Genomic DNA, 20,453 nt, shown 5'->3' with positions numbered 1-20,453 from the left:
GCCTTCAATTTCAATTTGACGTATGGGTTTTCCATCAACACTGTTAAAAGTGTTATTCCCCATGACATGACCATCTTTTACGTGAAGTTGATGTAATTAGTAATATAAAACTAGAATCAGGAGGTAAATTGAATAAAAGCTCAGGCAAAAAGCACGTCCTGAAAAAGAGGAATAATGGTCAAGCTATTTGCTGACAATTAAGAGAACAGAGTAAATTGTCACGGTTTAATTTTTAACTGAAGCTCCATTTTTTTACATTTATTTATCGATTCCTCCAATTTTGCTCATCGGCCATTACGATGGTAAAACGTTCGCCTCGCATTGCGCTCTACCCATCTGTTTTAAACGATTGAAAAATATTCGCCGTGGCGTATCTTTTAAAAGTACCTATTTCGCACATCCCCCGTACATTGTGCATTTGCGCAGAAAAATCCTTGTACCAGAAACAACAGATCTAAAGTACCTTCGGGAGTCAACCCGGTTAAAATCCCCAATGGAGAACGAGGCAGCTGGTTATTACGGACCACGAGAAACAAAAGAACGAGCCGCGCTAGTAGAGGCTTATGGGGAGCGGGATTTGATCAGTGGTGAATACAAATGTACGAATTAATCGCTGATTGAAAGCAGCCCGATCAGTTTCATACATGTTTATCTAGTTAGAGTTTAAATCATGATCGTATTTCATTCGGCTTGATTCCATTATCGATTCTTGTTACCGTTCCCGGGTCCTTTTCTTATTCACATCGGTGCTAAAATACATTTTATTCATTATCAATGTGTGGTTTATTGTAAAGAATATTCAGGAATTATTGCCATCCAAAGAAATTTGATATATTGTTAATTAAACTTGCGGCTTATACAATCAGTTTTTTTATAATATCAGCAAATTAACAATAAAATGGTAAATTATACAATAAAACTTACGTCTTCCGATCTGATTAAAATACTTGGAAAATCTAATTAAAAAGTTGCGCGTATCGTGCAAACTTGTTAAAACGGGAAACTGGCTTTAGTAGCCAATATTTCGTACAGATTTATTGCAATGCAATGCATACTTTCGCGACTTAATAGATAGATAGTTACATTCGCAGGTTACAAAATCATAAAACGCAGCCGAGAAAAGTAAAGATATTATAAATATCAATAAGACACGTAATTGCTTAATACTTTACACTAGATACTTTACATTATATTTTTCATCAATAATTCAGGCGTCCGTGATTTAGTAGATCGAATCCAACTTTTTCCATTACATGAAAAGGTTTAATGCGTACTTTGTACAAACGTGCTTTGCAATCTTGTATTTACAATATATATATATATAATATATTCTTCACTTATCTATTGTCATCCACCAGTAACTCACGCCTTTATTCCGGAATGCCGTAAATTCTACTACGAGATATCGGTAATACGATATGATGGTATCGAGAATCGGAATTCTCGTCCAAGAACATCTCCGTGATATCAGCGCTCTGTAATATAGTACCCCGATAGCGATACGACCCTACGCGACCTGTAAATAGACTAGTAGAGTTACACACCGATGCCTATCTCATGCCGAACTGCCCTAAAATGTTATCAAGCCGTATTACAGATCTCCGCTATTGCTCGGCAACTAGCGAACTGACAACGTTGTTCAGCTGGTACGCGCGAGCCTACTCAAGTTTCGACGAACGCTGGGCTTGTCGGATTTCGACAATTGTAATTTGAAGATGGGGTGTGTGCTGTGTCTGTGTGCTCTGTGTGTGTGTGTGGGGGGGGTATGGGTGTGGGTGGGTGGGTGTGTGGGTGTGTGTGTCTGTCTGTGTGCTGTGTGGGTGTAGGTGTAGGTGTGTGTCTGTGCTGTGTGTGTCTGTGTGCTGTACTCTGTGTGTGTGTGTGTGTGTCTGTGTGCTGTGCTCTGTGTGTGTGTGTCTGTGTGTGTGTCTCTCTCTCTGTGTCCATGTGCTGTGCTCTGTGTGTGTCTGTGTCTGTGTGTCTCTATGTGTGTGTCTCTGCGTGTGTGTGTGCGCGCGCGCGCGTGTGGGTGTGGGTATGTGTGTGTGTGTTGTGTGTGTGTGTCTGTCTGTCTGTCTGTCTGTCTCTCTCTCTCTCTCTCTTTCTGTGTCCATGTGCTGTGCTCTGTGTGTGTGTGTGTGTGTGTGCGCGCGCGGGTGTGGCGTAAAACACAAGGTTTGCCCGGGTATTTTTGCCGATATCAAAATAACTAATCACGGCCAAGTGTAACATATGACTCGTCCATCAAACAGCCAGCCAGTGATTCCGATTTTTCAGTGCTAAGTCGAGACCGGGTCTTACGAGCAGCACGTGCGCGCGCGCGCGAACGTACCACCAGTTCTGCGAGCGATCATCCAAATCGAGATTCGATTGTGTCCACTCCGCTAGGTTTTCGCCACATGGAGGATTAATAGAGGTTTCCATCGACGGCACAGGCGCCGTTCCCGGCCGCAGGGCATATTTTCTCCCGTGTACGAGAGTGCGTGCAAGCCGCACGGCCCGTTTCGAGCTACGGTAAATCAACATTTCACCGTTGTCCCGCGAAATTAAGGAAACCCTTGATCTACGGGCCATCCACGCTCGATTCCTGATCTACGGCGCGGCCCGAGCTTGTGTACGTCCACCCCCGCATTGTCCCGCTTCAATGGATCTTGCTGTCCTGCCCGGGCCCCGCGCTCGTGTTCGTTTCTCTCCTATTTTCTCTCAATCTTTTACCTCCGAAACTGTCGAGGGGATCCATTCACGTCGCGCGTTTCTCGCGCGGGCGAAATCGTCACGCGAGCGATGTGAACAGCTTTGCGGAATTGAAATCTCGGCTATCGAGTGACGGATTACCGTAGATTGATGGAGAATAACAATCTTGCGTTCCTATTATTTCTTGTTATATATTCCAAACGCGCGTTTATAATTTATGTCCGATATTTTAACATTATTTTAAGGCAGATTATCGCCTCGAATATCAAGTGAATGATCTCCTTCGAAGGGATAATTCCCCATTGCATTCCACTTACGTGCCTACGTATTTTACTTTAAAAATAAAAAATTTATTCCGTAAATAAGAAGTAAGAAAACCGGGCGACACGCTGCATGCAAAATTAAGCGGGCTTACTTATTATTAGCTTAACGTACTTTCCTGCATATAACTTTCATACACACGTCGTAAACATGCAACGTGCATACGTATGTAGCGTAACATAGCGTGGCGTGCGGATGCTGCTCGTATCACAGTTTTAGTAGCCTTATTTCGTTAACGTATCGGCATTTCAACGGGGCAGTATACCACGATTATGACGATGACGATGATAATAATGATACTTATATCTACATCTTATGGCAACTAATAGCGTTGCTTACAGTGACGATGATGAACATAACGTTCAACTCTACACTCGAATGGAATGGAACCATCAGTCTGTTGGCCGGTAGGCATGCGGACGGCAAAGAGAGAGAGAGAGAGGGATGAAGAGGGCTGCAATAATAAATGGCACTCCATTAGTCCCACTTTATTGAAAACCGTGGGCCACCTTTTAACCACCAGACAGACGGTGGGCGAGCCCTGACGCGTGACGTCATCATCGGAGATCCTTTAATGCTGGCATCTTTTTCATGCTGCGTACTCTGTGCATTCACCCAGGCCATGTATTATATTTTAACGGACCCTCTTCGCATGAAAATCGGATCTTGCCAACTATTTACGGATGATATCAAATTCGACGGATTTCGTGAAATTTTATTGAAAGCAAACTGGTTCGAAAACCACTTTCGCGCAAAGTCTCTCCCGATGAAATTATGGGTATTTGGGCTCTCTTGATTCACGGGGAAAGGCTTTTCAGCATTTCTTTTTGGTTTTTTTCCTTTAAGGTTGTATGAATGCGACGCTCGCTGAAGGATCCAGCGGGCAAAAAAAATGCATGGATAATTTAATCAACTAAGAAACCTGCAGCGTAGATGAAAAGAGAGTTGCGTCAGGTAAGGCATTTCATGAAATCCTATCTTAACAATATTTATCAATGACAAAGAAATTTCTTCGCGCGCATAAGTACAAGTATCGAAAAATTTATTAAAATTACATGTAGAGGAGAATCCCCTATTATGAGATATGCTCCTAATATGAGATAATGGAGTTTCTGCTAAACTAGTGAGCACCATCTGTTAGTTCCACCATGAACTTATTACTCTTGGTGTAAAATGTATTTAGTGAAAAATTCATTGTTCGTTATTGCGTTTAGCCTTTGCAAGAAAAGGTTTGTGAAATTGTGAACATGTCAAAGGAACTTGAGGTAAGTCTTTAAACCTTGTTTATTATATAATAAGGAAATGGTTGGCAATAAATTCAGTATGCAATGATAGAGTAGAATCGTAGTAACAGGAAAATACGCGATTTGTTGAATTGCTTAATTGTAGAGGGTAGATTTCATGATCGCGGAACCGCTAGGCGTGTGGCTCGTATAATGAGATATTGAGGGTACTCTTAATATGAGATAATTATTGCTCGAATATGAAGATTATGTAGTGTAATAAAAAGAAAGAAAATACTACTTAAGGTTAAAGAAAAGTTAATACGAATTTATATTACGAAGTTTTGTGTATTTAATTTTTATAGAATCTGACTATAGAGGTTAGAGAAACGAGGAAGCGTCGACAGTGGAATCGTGAAGATTTGGCGAAGGCTGTAGCAGCAGTATTTTTATAAAACTATCTAATAAAGTTTTTTAATTGCAATACTGATGTATTTTGCACTTTTAACACCGATTTCTCGAGGTATCTTATATTAGGAGCACACTTTCTCGATCCTGCGTAAAGCTCTTTTTTCAAATGTTTTTAATTTTCAGAAAAAATAACATTTAAATTAGATTTTTCATTTCACCAACCTAAAGCTTATTAAATTCTCTTCAAGATAACGTATTACATTTTAAAATTCTGCCTATAGATTTCCTTACATTCGGCAAAATCGATATGGTATCTCATAATCGGGGACTTTCCTCTATATACATTGGCATGGAGAAAATATTGATTATAAACTTATAAATATTTCACTGTCGCATCACAAAATATTATATGCACGCTTCATATACATCGACTGAAAAGAAAAAGCAAAACGAGTGTCTACGGTGGAACATAAACTCCGATATACGCGACATTTGCCAATATACGCGATATATCACTTAGAAATCAGAAGCAATTGCGTAACACACGTATTTTCATATACGTATCGAATGGGAGAGCCACGCGAGTGCTGCGGCTTTTATCTAGCATCTGATCTTAAGTTTCGAGGGAAAACGAGGACTTGCCAAGACGTCGTTGATACGGGACAATCGTACGCGAATCTTGGGGACGAGTCCACGGGCAAAATAAACTTTCGTCAATTTCCTGTTGATATCCTAATAGCGCGCCAAGATCCCAGCGCGATGCGATAGTGCCGACTGTGTTGGTCAGGAGATGAAGATGATGAGGATCGGACTAATTCACGAGAATGGGCCACCGTGTGTGCCCACCGGAATCTCCGACCGGCAAGGATAGGCCATCAAACCGATTGTAATCAGACCACCCTCCGTCTCCAGCAGTCCACACCTATTTTACCCTTCTATATTTTCCAGCAGTGGCATACTCCATTCGGAGTAACTGATGCCTCTCCGGTAGAGACCTTCCGGCGGTAACTCGATTTTCGACTACTCGTCTTGATCTATACCCACGAATCAATGTGGGAGAAACCGTATCGAGTCGGGAAAGGGATGCGGTAGCAGGGAGGTGAGATGAGATACATAGAGAAAAGGAGCATATTTTATCGTGCCAATATATACGAGGCTGTACCGCAACGCTACAGGACCCGTGGTCGGCCACGCGTGTATGAATCGATAATTTATCCCCCCGAAAGCGGAGTTCGTCTATCGTTTCGTCGCGCTCACCAAACTCTGTCTGATCGTGAAGTTGCACGAGGTTTTGCAAGAGCAGAAAGGCGAAAGTAGCTAAGAGTAATTGTGCTGGCAAATGATCATCAATTTGGCTCTAATAACAAATAGACAATTGAAATAAAAGTGACTAGTATGTCCAATGTAGAAAATAGCTAATGTTTTTATAATGTTTTTGTTAAAACTGCGAAAGCTGATTTTTTCTATTTGACTTGCTAAATTCATATATTCATGCTTGTTCGAATTGGTGTGTCAACAATTCTACAAAAACTATTCATGCAATTTTTAGGGAAATATTGACAAGCGATTTGGCTGCACAATTCACAACCATAAAAAATCTGGTGATCAAAGGTTTTTGAAGCAATTAATACCTACAAAATAATGAAACGCGTAAAATTGGTTTTTCTCTTTAAGATGTACTCTGTAAATACACGAAACACTTCTTCGATATTATAATGAATGACACCACTATCACCACTGTGGAAATTTAATTAATGAAAAAATATCTCAAACGGCTCGAAGAGCGGGATTCTTAAATTCCTGAGATTGAGATGACTATCGATCTAGGTGCATTGCGTATGGGAGTTAAGGAATTTCTATGGCTCTCTGGAATGACTATCCGAGATGAAGCGTTCAATGTGTTCTTATTGAATAAATGATCCATTATCATGTAATAACAGTAGATCATGATGCTACATTCTGCGTAATAGAAATCATGATAAATTAATGACATCTATTTAAACTATTTTTTTATTATGACCACAATATTGCTACAATATTGTTGCTATATAATCAATTCTCTTAGTGATAAGAATTATTGTTTTATTTTTTCATATCGTTTTACCAACATGTAGCTAATTATTTATTGGCGTCTTTGTTTCAGAACACTATCACATATTCGTTGGGGACTTGAGCCCGGAAATCGAGACACACACCTTGAGGGAAGCATTCTCAGCCTTCGGGGAGATCTCGTAAGTCCTCTTAATCTTGCACATTAAAGACGACTTACCATTCTGCTAGTGTCATGCGAGCGATAATATAGCGGCATAATATCGCCAACGATTTCTCAAACGTGGAAAATAATTCGAGTTTCTACTCTAAAAATGTATATTTAATACATGTTGCTCCGTTTTGCATTTAAGCATAATTGCTGAGTATGTAAACAATTTCTCATTGAGAGATTATTTGCCGCATTATGACTTGCTTTTTTACATAAACGGAAAAAGTTGAACAAGAGTTTTAGCGTTTAACAAAAATCAATCGAAGCTTTCTATGCAGTATAAGATAATATCTAAATCGTTCGATACCGCCTCACGCTTTTGATTAGCTTTCGATAGCTGCTTTCATTTTATACACGTGTGTGTTATAAAAAGCACTAGGATATTTACGGAGAAATATCTGCGTATACTGTCTGAAATTATCATTCACGACTTTAATACCCCGTCAGAAATGCAATTTTTAAAAACGTAGCATAAAACCACGGGAAAGGAGAGCGACCGTGTGCTGGAATACATCAGCGCTGACGATAAATAGACACAATCAAATCCCTAGAAGTTGCAATAGGAAGGAAATCCGGAATATTTCGTTTTATCAACCGGCTTCGCAAGTTTATTACACTTTTAACGACCTCGCCCTCTCGTCCTAACTGAGCTGTTTTACGAGTTTCCATCATCGTCCGACGTTTCACGATGCACCGACGCGAACAATAATAACGCATATCTCTGCAATCGCGCGGGTGCAAGCTACCACGAGTCCTGCGACCTTGCGCTCTGTTAAACTCGCCGGTCGATAGATGCATGACGATAATATCACAAGCACCGATACCCTTCGAAACCGGGCGTCGTTGCGAGCCAGAGGTGAAGTCGCGTCAATCTCCGCAGTCTGTTGATCGATTGTATCGGTAAGCTCAAGTAGTAACACCAAGCCACGTGAATTTATATGGCAGGAACCAACAGCGACTTTACGCATCCCGGCATTTGCGGAACGTAATTAATTCTCTGTGAGTGCCGTGCAGTGCAGTTGATCGACAATCGAAGCCCGGGTGCTTCCTCCTTCAATGCTGCTGTTTTATTAAATCACGATCATTATTATTTTAAGCGTGACAACTCTCAACGTAAAACTTTCAGAACGCAAAATCAGATAAATTTTTTTCTCTCTTTCGCGTAAATTTCGAACGTTAAGTAAGTCTTTTTTTTATTCCTTTTTTCGATCCACGTGTACGATTAAACATGCATGAAACTTGTAAATATTGAAAACTGTATTTGCGCTCCTTGCAAATTGTTTGAGATAACGGAGATCATTTTTCTAAAAGCAGATAAACGTGTAGACATGGAAAAATATACGTAGGCGATTCGTGGTAATCTTAGAATAGGTATAATCAGTGGCAGGACTTCAATTTCCCGAAGAAATTACCCGAGTGAAACAAAAGGAACGTATCGAACTTACACTATTTTGCGAGCATGCGAAGTGTCAGTAAGCCAGCGTTCTACATCGATTGTATCTACAAGCTAGTACGCTACGCCCTGTGATTTTACGTGACGAAAGTCAGGGACAGTATCGCGATTTCGCGGCGCGATAGACCGCGAAAGAAACCGATGAAATAAGAAAAAAAAATTGCACCCGCAACCGTGCACGGCCGCGCTACACTGCCTCGCGAATTTATTTCGCGTCCTAATGCTTCCGCGCGGGCGAGTGTTTATGCGTTAACGATTTATCATCGCGCGCTTTATCATCTCTCTATATTTCCCGCGGATTAAGAATCTCAAGCCGTAAAAATCGTGGGGAAGGTAGAATCGCTCCTGCCGAGAGGCATAGATCTTCGTATCCGTTTCTCTCGTGGCAAGAAATCTCCATTCGGATCTCGCATCCTGATTTATTCTTGGCTCATGCAGATGCAACCACCTCCGCGAACCCGCGAAACTTCGCGGAGCATTTGCTCGGCAGGGGGAGGGGGAGGGAGGAGAAAAAAGGGAATCACCGCGCGCCCTGCGAGGTATCGAAATTTCAGATTCCAATCTAAACTCGGCCTTCGAGCGACAACCGTGTTCGGCAGCGAAACAGCTGGAGGTAGGTACAGTTTGCGCCGCTTGGCACAAGAAGACGGCAGAAAAATGGGCCCCTCTCTCCCCCTCCCCGTCCCCCTTCTAGCCTGGCGGAAAAATCGATTCAAACTCGCTCCACGAGTACCTAAGCCGCGCTTTAAAAAGCTAGTGAAAAATTGCCAGCGGTTTTCCTCTTTTATTTTGTTTTTCCCCCGGCCCCTTTTCTTCTTCCCCTCCTCCACCGCGCCCAATGCTCCTCACGCCTCCACTGTGCTCCCGTCCAATGCTCCTTTTCTCGAACCCAGGCTACGAGGCTTCCTCGTCTCAGCTGGTTTATCCCGGAAAGGCCTGCCATGCCACGCTTCTTGCACGATAAACATTCGTGATTAATTATATCCTTAGCGCGATCCCCGTTCGATCGAGAGACTGATATTGTCCTCCGAGAAATTGTCGTACAAGAAATATTTTTCACCGATAACGCAGATGCGGTATCTCCCTTTGACGCAATATCGTTTTGACGTTTTCTGCAATAACAAATGCAGCTCAAGAGAAGCCCAAGTTATGGCGAACTTACATCGATATTCCGTGCTAAGCAATTTCACGATTCTTATACACGCCGGTCAGCGTATTTCCCTCAAATATGGATAACGTCATGCCGGCGAATATCGCTTGCCAAGCGTGAAACGCGGTTTAGCGCTTCTGCTTTTCGGGCAAACCTTTATGAATATTGCGCCATAAATTTTAGTTTTATACATACGTGTGATGTGCGTATTTTGTACATACGTGCGACCTATCCACGAAATGTCATCACGAGATATGATGGTTTTCTTTATGCTTTTGCATAAACTGGCAAGTTGAGAAAATTGCTTATTTTTTTCGAAAATACTATACATATTTTTATATTTTTCGTTTTATAGTAAAATTTTACGTGGAAAGATAAGAGATACGATTTGTATGATGTTCGATAACACATTTAGCGCGTTTTATAGAATCTAAATTAGATTATTTAGCAAGCTGCGTACGAACTTCTATAAATAATTAATCTCGATTTAATTATTATCGTGCCCCGAGCCACAAATTGTACGTTGATTAGTACATTTCCGACGTCGAAATATTGTTAATCAAAATATGCTTCACAATTCATTGTAAAAAGAGAAATAAGATTCATAAAAGATAATTCAACTGTAAAGAACTTAGGATATTATCCAAATTAGGATATTATTTTTCAAGAACGCTGGAATATATGAAGTATGCTTCCGTATTAAATATTCTGCAAAACATATTTATATACATTTAACAACGGAATTTAATTACAGAGAGCATGCTCTCAACTAGACATTTTAATAATGCAATTTTAAATTTTAGCCACCCCAATTAATTATTGGGCATAATTTGCAAACACTGTAATATCGAAATATGAATCGAGGCTCTAATCGATGTCACAATTACCAATTGAAGAACAAACATACAAGGAAAACACATGTACTAAAATGTGCTTAATGACGATAACTTAAATACCTATATTTATTCACTTCAATGTATAATACCTTTGTCAAGCTATTTCTTCACGCGGTAAAATGCTGAGGAAAGTGATTATACTGTCTATAACAGCTGTAAGAGAGTATCTTCCTGTTGCAACTATGTACTGAACTACAATGACTACAATAGGAAAGGGATTTCTGGAATGGCCCATTCACATGAGTGCGACAACTTGCTTCAACCTATGTATACATTTGCATACGAGCACATTGCAGTTACGCCTTGATTGCTCTTGAAGATTCGACATGGCCACCAGGATCAACGAGGTAGCTTTGAATGATACAGATGTTGATACATTTATACACTTCCCTGCATTTGTGCCGTTGTATAAATCACCGTATAATATATTATTAGACAAAGGAACAAAAATACTAAAACGAGTAAACAGAAAAATGTGTTGCATGAAATTTACGCATAAGATAAAATCGTGAAAATCGCCATTCTTAATTACCGTTCTTTTTAACGAAATTTCTAATTAAGTTTCTGCAACAATTCAAATCAATAATGCTATACACATAATAATAAGAAGAACAAATAGGAGCCAAAACATTAAAATCGCCAGAATATATTATAATATAGAGGAAAGTCCCCGATTATGAGATACCATATCGATTTTGCCGAATGTAAGGAAATCTATAGGCAGAATTTTAAAATGTAATACGTTATCTTGAAGAGAATTTAATAAGCTTTAGGTTGGTAAAATGAAAAATCTAATTTAAATATTATTTTTTCCGAAAATTAAAAAAATTTTGAAAAAAGAGCTTTACGCAGGATCGAGAAAGTGTGCTCCTAATATAAGATACCTCGAGAAATCGGTGTTAAAAGTGCAAAATACATCAGTATTGCAATTAAAAAACTTTATTAGATAGTTTTATAAAAATACTGCTGCTACAGCCTTCGCCAAATCTTCACGATTCCACTGTCGACGCTTCCTCGTATCTCTAACCTCCATAGTCAGATTCTATAAAAATTAAATACACAAAAATTCGTAATATAAATTCGTATTAACTTTTCTTTAACCTTAAGTAGTATTTTCTTTCTTTTTATTACACTACATAATCTTCATATTCGAGCAATAATTATCTCATATTAAGAGTACCCTGAATATCTCATTATACGAGCCGCACGTCTAGCGGTTCCGCGATCACGAAATCTACCCTCTACAATTAAGCAATTCAACAAATTGCGTATTTTCCTGTTACTACGATTCTACTCTATCATTGCATACTGAATTTATTGCCAACCATTTCCTTATTATATAATAAACAAGGTTTAAAGACTTACCTCAAGTTCCTTTGACATGTTCACAATTTCACAAACCTTTTCTTGCAAAGGCTAAACGCAATAACGAACAATGAATTTTTCACTAAATACATTTTACACCAAGAGTAATAAGTTCATGGTGGAACTAACAGATGGTGCTGACTAGTTTAGCAGAAACCCCATTATCTCATATTAGGAGCATATCTCATAATAGGGGGTTCTCCTCTAATATAATAATAATACGCTCCGTTGGTCAAAGAAGTCATGCACGTTGCTCCCAGGATTGCCGCTTTATGATCACGCGTATTTTGGGTATTTCAGTACAGCGTTAGGCCGTTAGTGTCACAGCTTGATCTCGGCGGAGAACCAAAGCTCGCTTTCAGGTTTAAATGGTGGTTAAGTAAGCTACACGGTCACCCTCGTTCCCTCCTCCCGGCTGCCTTTCGCCGATAGACGTACCGTTTAATATACACGTTCACAGACCGGCACAAGCGTGCCGGCATTAAACGTGCGCGCACACGCGCGTGCAAACGTGACTAACACATTTTCCAGAGAGGAGTCTACACGCGCAGCCTAACTTATGATACACGAAGGCGTCGTTATAACCCGGACTCTCCCTTACGCTCTCGTACCACTTCTCGAGCCGCTTCTCCTCCGTCCTCCAGCCGTTTCGCACGTCCACCACTACCACCATCACCACCGCCGCCGCCACCACCGCCTCTGCCACCATCCAGTTTTAATCCATAGATCTAGGACTGGAGGGTGTGCAAGGAACTGGCGAGCCGGCGGCGACGTCGGCGGAGTCTCTGCCCGGCAAAAGTATAACTAGTAGTGGCCCGGCGTGTCCCTGAGCAGCGCCGTGCACATTGCCGTATCCGAGATTTCGTTATTAATATTTAACTACGGCGGAAAGATTAAAAAGTTTTAGGAATTTTAATATAGCCATCCCCCCGGAGAGTCGTTTTCATGCTGAAACCTGCGCCAGGCGTTCACACGGACACCATCACCCCGGCATCACACGTGTGCACACATAGGTCCGAGCATGTGTATACGCGTGCATGTGTGTGTACGCGTGCGCACTGTCTCACACGTGTGGGAGGACGCACACGCGCGCAACGCAGGGTGTAGATACGCGCGTACACGCGGGAACTCGGCCGTTTCTCACGGCACGGCGAACAGAATTTTAACGACCCTCGTTATCAATCTCGCGACGAGCGAGTCTCGATTGACCGGTGTGGGATCGACCGATCGGCTTCGCGGTATACCTTGTTCGTTAACGCTCCGTGAAACCGGAGCCCGTTGCGTAACGTGCCAAGTACGTGTGTATATCGTAGATGAAATTCCCGAATTTGATTGCGTCGACGGGCAGCCGTCACGTCCGGTCACGTCCGTCCGTGCTGTCGGTCCTTTTTCACTTAAGACGCGTTCCACCTCGTTGTTTTTGCCGGTCCTTCCTGTCGGGATGCAAATTGCGCGCCGAGTTTTTACGAATTGCACGAACCGCCGTGGTTCCTATCGATCCCGCGTTTACCGCGCGTTTTGGCGGGGGTGTTGCGTTCAGCGTGCTTATCGCACCCTTCACGCGTGATCTAGCACGCACACAACGTGCGTCCGAATTAATATTTCGTTGGACCAAGTGCGCAACACGCATGACCAGAGAGAATCTATTATAAATGCCGTTCACGTGATCTTTTGTCGCTCTTGCTGAACGATCTGTTAAAATGTTACACGCCATTCGTATCCCGTGGAAATAACGTGTCATAACGTGTCATAACGTGATGGACTTAGCGTTGCGATTGTCGAGAAAGATTAAATCCGACCTATGTACCGAACGATAATACTTTCGAAATCGGAATTTCAGATCAGTGGTAAAATATTCATCCCCGTGACTGAGACACGAGAGATTCGTTTTTTTATTGTTTTATACGGAAAATTTCGCAGATTATTAGAATTTTGCGCGATGAGAGGAATCGTATTCCGGTAAAAGTAATATGATACTTCTAAAAAAAGGATACCTACCAGAAAAATATTATTCCCCGCAATTTCCATTATTACGCGTAAATGCATCTCCAACCGTGCTACGCAAGCTATTAAAAGCACCCGACGTCGAGAGATTACCTTTACGAGGATAATTGATATCAATTACGCAATCCGCGCGCGCACGCGCGCGCATGTGGTAATATCTATTCTTCACTTTTCGTAACATTTACAGCGACGTGATTTAGGTCTTTAATCTTCCCTAGGAAGGATATCGTAAATAAGGAAAAAACTATTTCACCGTAGTGAGTGAAGTTATTTATTCGACGGCAGTAACTTTGCTTATAAATTACCGTGAAAGCCCCGTACATAAGTGTTAACACGCCGATAATGATCGAGATATTTCGCGGCGGGTTTCTTTAAGAATTCGCCGGTGCTATTTATTCCCCAGCGCGGCTATAAAGAAGAAGCGTGTGAGATAGCGTCGAAAGGATAAAAAAGCATGATTGCTTTACTTTGCAGATCGTCGCCGCCGATCGGGAGGGGGGTAAGCGTAAAAAGAAGCATTGGGGCGGGAGGTAGTAGAATGGGTGAGGTAGCGGCGAGGGTGGTTGGAAAAGTTGACAGCCTCCGAAAGTTTCGACACCCTGTAGGGAAAGCGACGGCTCGATTAGTTTGCAAACGACCGTAACTTTTGCTCGAGATCTTTATCCGTAAAAGTACAGACAACTTTCTCGTACCACCGTAGCGGCAGCGGGGGTAGGTAAGGGATACGACTGGTTCAATTGTAATGTCGGGACATAATAATTCAGCTTTCACTGTCCCGTCCGGTGTTATTTCTTTTTTTTTCTCTTCTTCAAGCGCTTTCTCATTTGCGCGCGTATTCGCCGTCTCTGGCGCGCGGAGCGCGCTCGGACTTCCTTGCATTACCGCAAAGTAACTTCTAACTCTACCGTAATTTTTTCAGGATTATCAACGCGCACGTGGTCGACATTCGTGCTTGTCAGCCAAAAGCTTTTTGAGAAACTTTCGTGAGAATAGCGAGGAAGCACGTCGCATCTCTGGAGACGCGCGCGAATTTTGCGCGCGACGAAAATGAAAAGGTCCTCAGTAACGGCACATAAAATCGTTCAATTTGCCCGGGGTCGTTACCGTGATTAATGTAATTCGATCGCTCGTGCGCGATCTCCCTGTTTAATGTCTGCTACCAGATGCTCTCATGCATTCCATTTCCCCATGCACATACCGACTGCTGCGGAGCACCCAAGCCCGTTAAGAAAGACGAAGGGGATCAAAGCAACGGCCCAACGAAATAGCTTACTCTGCCGGATATCGAATTTCGAGGGTGGAGGAGAATTATTACTTACGAGCCTCTCGCTCTGGCTGCGTACTTACTTACCCCCTTATTGGCTATCCGAAGGCAACCGAACATTTCTTGTGCCGGGTAAACTCCTATTTACTCGTCGATACATTTTATTCAATCCAAAAAGTAGCGCGGCTCTGACATAAGCGAATGCCAGGAATTACGCCGAGTAGGTATGTCAGAGGAATTCCGAACCCGCATAGCGCTTACGCTTCAGCGGAAATTCCTGAAAATGTTACGATCTTCAAAAATCTTCCCCGCTGGCGGACTGCACCGTCGACGACAATATCCGTTTCGCAATTTCGTCACTGTCACGAGCCTCGTGCTAATGACACCGGATGCAATTCACGCGTACCACCGACCGACAAAGGGACCGGCGTTCCACACGCCACCGACCACGTTTACGCCGGTGCAATTCTTACCCTCGGCCTCGCCCGAATCCTCGCAGAGATCCATGTACCTGCGAGTGTTGCGAATGTGCGGTCACTTGATTTATTACCCCTCAAGATTATCACCACCTTCCTGGAGCAGAAACCCGCCTCATCTCCGACCTCGCTCTCTCTCTCTTTCTCTCTGAGTCTCTTTCCTCGTAGAACCAACGGCTGCTCCTTCCGAGTGGTTTGTGACTTCCTGCCACGGGTTTACGAAGCGAGTCTACAGTTCAGAATTCTAGGCGGGAACGATAACGTATAGATTCAGGCTGTCGTATAATTCATGGATCATCGATAATCCGCCGACGTCAAGCATGGAATTTTCTAGGTGAATGAATTTAGCACATCCCGTCAAACTCCAATCGGCTTTTAATAACATTACTATGTTATATCATCATGTTCCTCTGCAATGTAATATTAACATGTAATACGCAAAACGTAATACGCATTCCCCGATTTCAAATTTTCAACAGTACAACAATAAATTATGCTCATCGGCTATAACTCGAGATTATTCTTGCTTACGAAATTGTTCAGCTATAAGCAAACGATATGTAAAATGTAAGTACATACGATTAATCTTTCGATCTCGGCTTATACTTCGAGCTCGCCTCGCACGAAAAATCTCCACGTCAATCTCGTTTTATCCGCGCGATGAATCCGGCACGTATATCTCGTGCTTTAACAAATACATATGCTCATCACTAACATATGGCTGCCGTTCTCATGCACAACGATAGCACGGGCGGTGGACCGCTGGTCGTAGGAAGGATCGTGGAGAGCGATATCCCGTGAAATGATTCAGGGAAGTCGCCGAATGATGCGCCTCGCTGGTTCGGCGGTAGGCACTTAAAATCCGGAGACTAGAGTCCTCCGCCTCAGGCTCCGACGACGCGACCGGGGGATTCCATCCCCCGGATCCCGGTGCCGGGTTATAGTAGCCGGTCGCCAGCGACCGAACCCACTGAACGAGCGGTGCACTCGGACTTGAGACGTTGTCAGAGTTTAAATCTCACCCTCCCTTCTCGCCACCGCCACCCTGGTCCGGGGGCTGCACCCGGGGGGCGCGCGCGAACGTCCCGGCACCTCTCTTTATTCCCCAACTCCTCTCGCTCCAGGAGCGACCGTAACTGCCTCTCTGCCTCTACCCCCCTATGGCCGCCTCTCGACAAACTGACCCCGTAAACTTAGCTTCACCCCCGCCCATCCTTCCCGCCACCTCTCTCTACGTCTCGAACCCTCGGCAAATAGTCAAAGAGAATTCGGTCCAACGGAGCCGTGACATAGTTATGACCGCCTTTAACGTACCTACGTGCTGCGGCATTCGAAATTGTCTCGCCCGCCTCGAAGTCCTAGCTCTAGCCTTTGGCGATCATCCTTTTACTTGCCGTTTGGGGGAGTGTCAATTACACGCTAGCTAACCCGTGGAACGCGCCAAATAGCCGTCACACTCGCTATATATATCCTTTATCCTGACGCGCGCGCGGCGAACTTTTTGCGGATTCCACTTGGAGAGAGCTGAGGAAAAAAGGGGTAATAAATACATAATCAATTTTTGCTGCACGCGCGCCCGCGCGTTCCGTCTGATGAATTTAAAACGCCGTCGCGATCTTTAACGTCTTTAACGTTTCGTGGACGGCGAAGGTAAGCACAGCACCTCCGCTACTTGGCAAACTTCTTTCGGCACGGTGAACTTTCCTTCACTTTCCCGACTTCGTTCGCAACTTTCGAGATACTTCGCCGCTTCGCGTAAGCGGCGCATTGCGCGGCGTCAGACCGTGCGTACGGCCTCCGAGTAAACGTCGGGGAGAACGGACCATTCTTTCCATAAACAGTTTTCCGAAGGAGAACTCGGCAGAGTTGCTGTAAGCGGAAGAGGGTTGATGCCGGAGACGTGTAATGGCTGGCTGCCGTAGTAGGAAGTATATTCAGGATGTCGGATGTTCTGGTGAACTAGCCAAGCATATCCGAGGTGGAGGGTTCGGTAGGTAGGTCAACGGGTATGAAATTTCAATGAGGCTGCTACTCCGCGTCGCCACGGAAGAATTCCCCCGGCGCGCGTATAGTCCACCAGGGTTAGAATTATGCTTAGAGTCTGAAATATCGAGCGACGGAAGAAGGGCGCGCGAGAAGAAGAGCAAAACGGAGACCGGGGGCCAGAGGAGGAGGCCAGCAGGAAGAGTAGAAGACAGAGATCCGAGGTAAGAGGCTGCATCGTGCATTCTCTTTGTAAACCCTGCTAAGGATCTCCTGCCATATACTCTCGCTCCACCCTCGTACAGACAGGGGAAGATAGACTCGAAGTACATCCAAATACAGCCCACGTACGAGTCTCGCTTTGAAGCTCAATATCTCGTTTGCCAGGAATCGAACCTGACGAAATCAATGTCACGCGCAAGTCTTGTCCCGAAGCTCTCAGTTTCATTGCCTTCCGCCTACGATTCACTTGCTGCTCAAGTCACGTGACGGGTCCGAGATCGAGCAAGTTAATGCTTACGCTTCAAAGTAATCGTCAAATTTCGCTGCAGCGGAAAAGTGCATAAGCATTTAATAGGTGAAAGAGAGAAATTGATGTATCACATTTTCTCTAATCATCTACGTTGCACGAGTCATGAACAATTGTAATACTGAGTATTAGAGTTGAGCATAAATTTAATTATAATTGAAAAGACATTAATTCAATTAGATTGATATTTCTTTAACGATTGAATATGGACAAAGATTGAGCTGTTAAATTAAAATCGATATTCGCTGAGACTGATATCATACGAATATAAAGTCTGAAATTGAAAGTTGTTTAAAATGTCTTGTTTGTAGACTTTCTCATAAATTTACATCAATTTTAATGTACAACTAGTGCAACAAATACAATAGCAATTAGAAGAAGAATAGCTTTTTGGCACGATTATAATAATAATAAATAAAAGACATCAACGTAAAGAGCTGGTCGCTGCAGCTACATAGCACTATAGAGGAGCACTTTGCTCATTAGCTCATAAAAGTGTACGCTCATAATGTATGCTTTCCTGCGAGTAGGCTCTTCAGGCACTTTGGTCACTTCTTACTTGTTTCCTGCTATCTCCTGTAGCCCCTCCAGCGATTTCTTCTCTTCCTTTTTTACGACGTACAAAACGTTTCTAACAAATCATGTAATAAATGTTGAATTATTCAATTCAGAAAAAAAAGGATATCTAAAAAACTTCATAGATCAGATTCCGTGAATTGTATGTAATGCTGTCATATCCCGTGTAAAAAAATTTATAGGGTCCTAAGTAGGACCCGATTAATTTTCCTCAATATTAATATGGCCCTAGAATGGTATGTAACAAATATTTTTTCGGGACCTTATAAGGAAATAATAAAAAATATAATATCTAATCGGGCCACGATGTGGCAATGATAGGGCATCCCTTTTTAGGACATCCCTATTTATTCCTTATAGGGGCCTTTACTTTCATATTAGGCCCTAACAATTTTCTGCACGGGATTTAATCATAAATAAAATTTTTTAACAGAAAATATATAATTATAGAGATTTATGTTCTCTCTATGTAATATCTGCAAAAGTAGAATCATCACAAGACATAATGTTCATCATCAACCATCAACAGCTTTCTTTTAATTCTTCCTTCTGTCCAAAATATATTTTCTACCCGTTTGTTTCTTTAATTTTTCACATATTTATCGACTACTAGCTGAAACACGTATGATTGATCAGAAAGATCACGTACGTAAGCACATTTGGAAAAAAATACACGACGGACTGAAGAAAAACAGGGAGAACTGAGGTCAGTGTTCAGAGTAGCCTGCTACGTCAACCTTGCTTCTCCCTCTCGAGAGAGACGTCGCACAGAAAGAACTACCTTTGGAAGTGGGTATACGCCGGCACTGAGTCCAAGCACTTGTCCAAGTAAAATATTCAGCTCACTCGACAGCGCAACGATATGTATTCGTTCTCTCTCACTCTTTCTCTTTCCTCTCTCTCTCTCTCTCTCTCTGTCTGTCTCTCTTCCTCTGGTCCGAGCCACCTCGGATTCTCCAATGGGCAGTTCTTCCTTTCGCTCCTCAGTACGAATTCGACCGAGTTCGTGCAACTTCAAGAGTCAGCAATGCGCAATGAGCTTTTTACTTGCGGTACTTCCGTGTTAACGGACAACGCGGAACGCTGCATCCGGATTTGCGTTCGACTTGGTAGACTTACTGGATGATATTCATGAACAGTTATGAGTTTATGTCCGCGGTAATAACGCGACATTGCACGGAATGCTTCTTCTTCTAAACTAAACTGGAAGTAATAAAGAAGCTTCGAGAATACCACGTTACTCTGAAATCCGACTGCAATTAATGTTTGAGCTCAAGAGCCGAAATAAGCATTTCTTTTTGTGGAACTGTCAGATGCAATAATACACAAATAGTGATCAAGGAAAATATATAGTATGTGTAATTTATCACAATTAGGATTTACTAATCGGCCTCCTTACGATGAATGGTATCATTCGACCCGTTGAGATTTTCCTCGCTATTATATGTTATCAAAGCAGAACGTTCTTTATCAGAACGAATTGATTTCTTCTCTCTACGGATGACTGGTTAGGGAACTCGACCAGACACACGAAAAATGATAGAATGAATGGATATACTCAATAACATAAAAAAATTAAGTATTTCGGCAATATTGGACGGCTTCGATGAGGATCAACCTCGAGAAAGAGATCATTACTTATCTTTCAGTAAGCACGATGAGACTGAATGAGATATTAATGTGCCAAAATATAATAGCATACTCAACAAATAAAGAATATATATTACACGAAGTAATTAACAAATGCAATTAGAGTCACATGCCGGTTCTAATAATTTTCTAACTTTAAATATATATAATATGATTTATATCAAATATTGTGCATATACTTAAGAGAAAAAGAGAAAA

The 20,453-nt window shown here is 42.5% G+C and overlaps 1 protein-coding gene across 4 annotated transcripts in view; it reads left to right on the top strand.

Annotated features, from left to right (window-relative positions):
• The window catches only part of LOC105278172 (nucleolysin TIAR), a 439,676-nt gene that overhangs the window by 330,928 nt on the left and 88,295 nt on the right, over positions 1-20,453 (top strand). For all 4 annotated transcript variants that reach the window (XM_026967878.1, XM_020031242.2, XM_011337029.3 and 1 more), the window contains exon 4: positions 6,793-6,880. In XM_026967878.1, coding sequence (XP_026823679.1) covers positions 6,793-6,880 — 88 coding nt within the window. The remainder of the gene's footprint in view (positions 1-6,792; positions 6,881-20,453) is intronic.

This window comes from Ooceraea biroi, chromosome 2 (genome assembly GCF_003672135.1).
Source record: "Ooceraea biroi isolate clonal line C1 chromosome 2, Obir_v5.4, whole genome shotgun sequence".
NCBI lineage: Eukaryota > Metazoa > Arthropoda > Insecta > Hymenoptera > Formicidae > Ooceraea > Ooceraea biroi.
The sequence above is the reverse complement of the archived record's forward strand: the minus strand, read 5'-3'. Positions and strand labels throughout refer to the sequence as shown.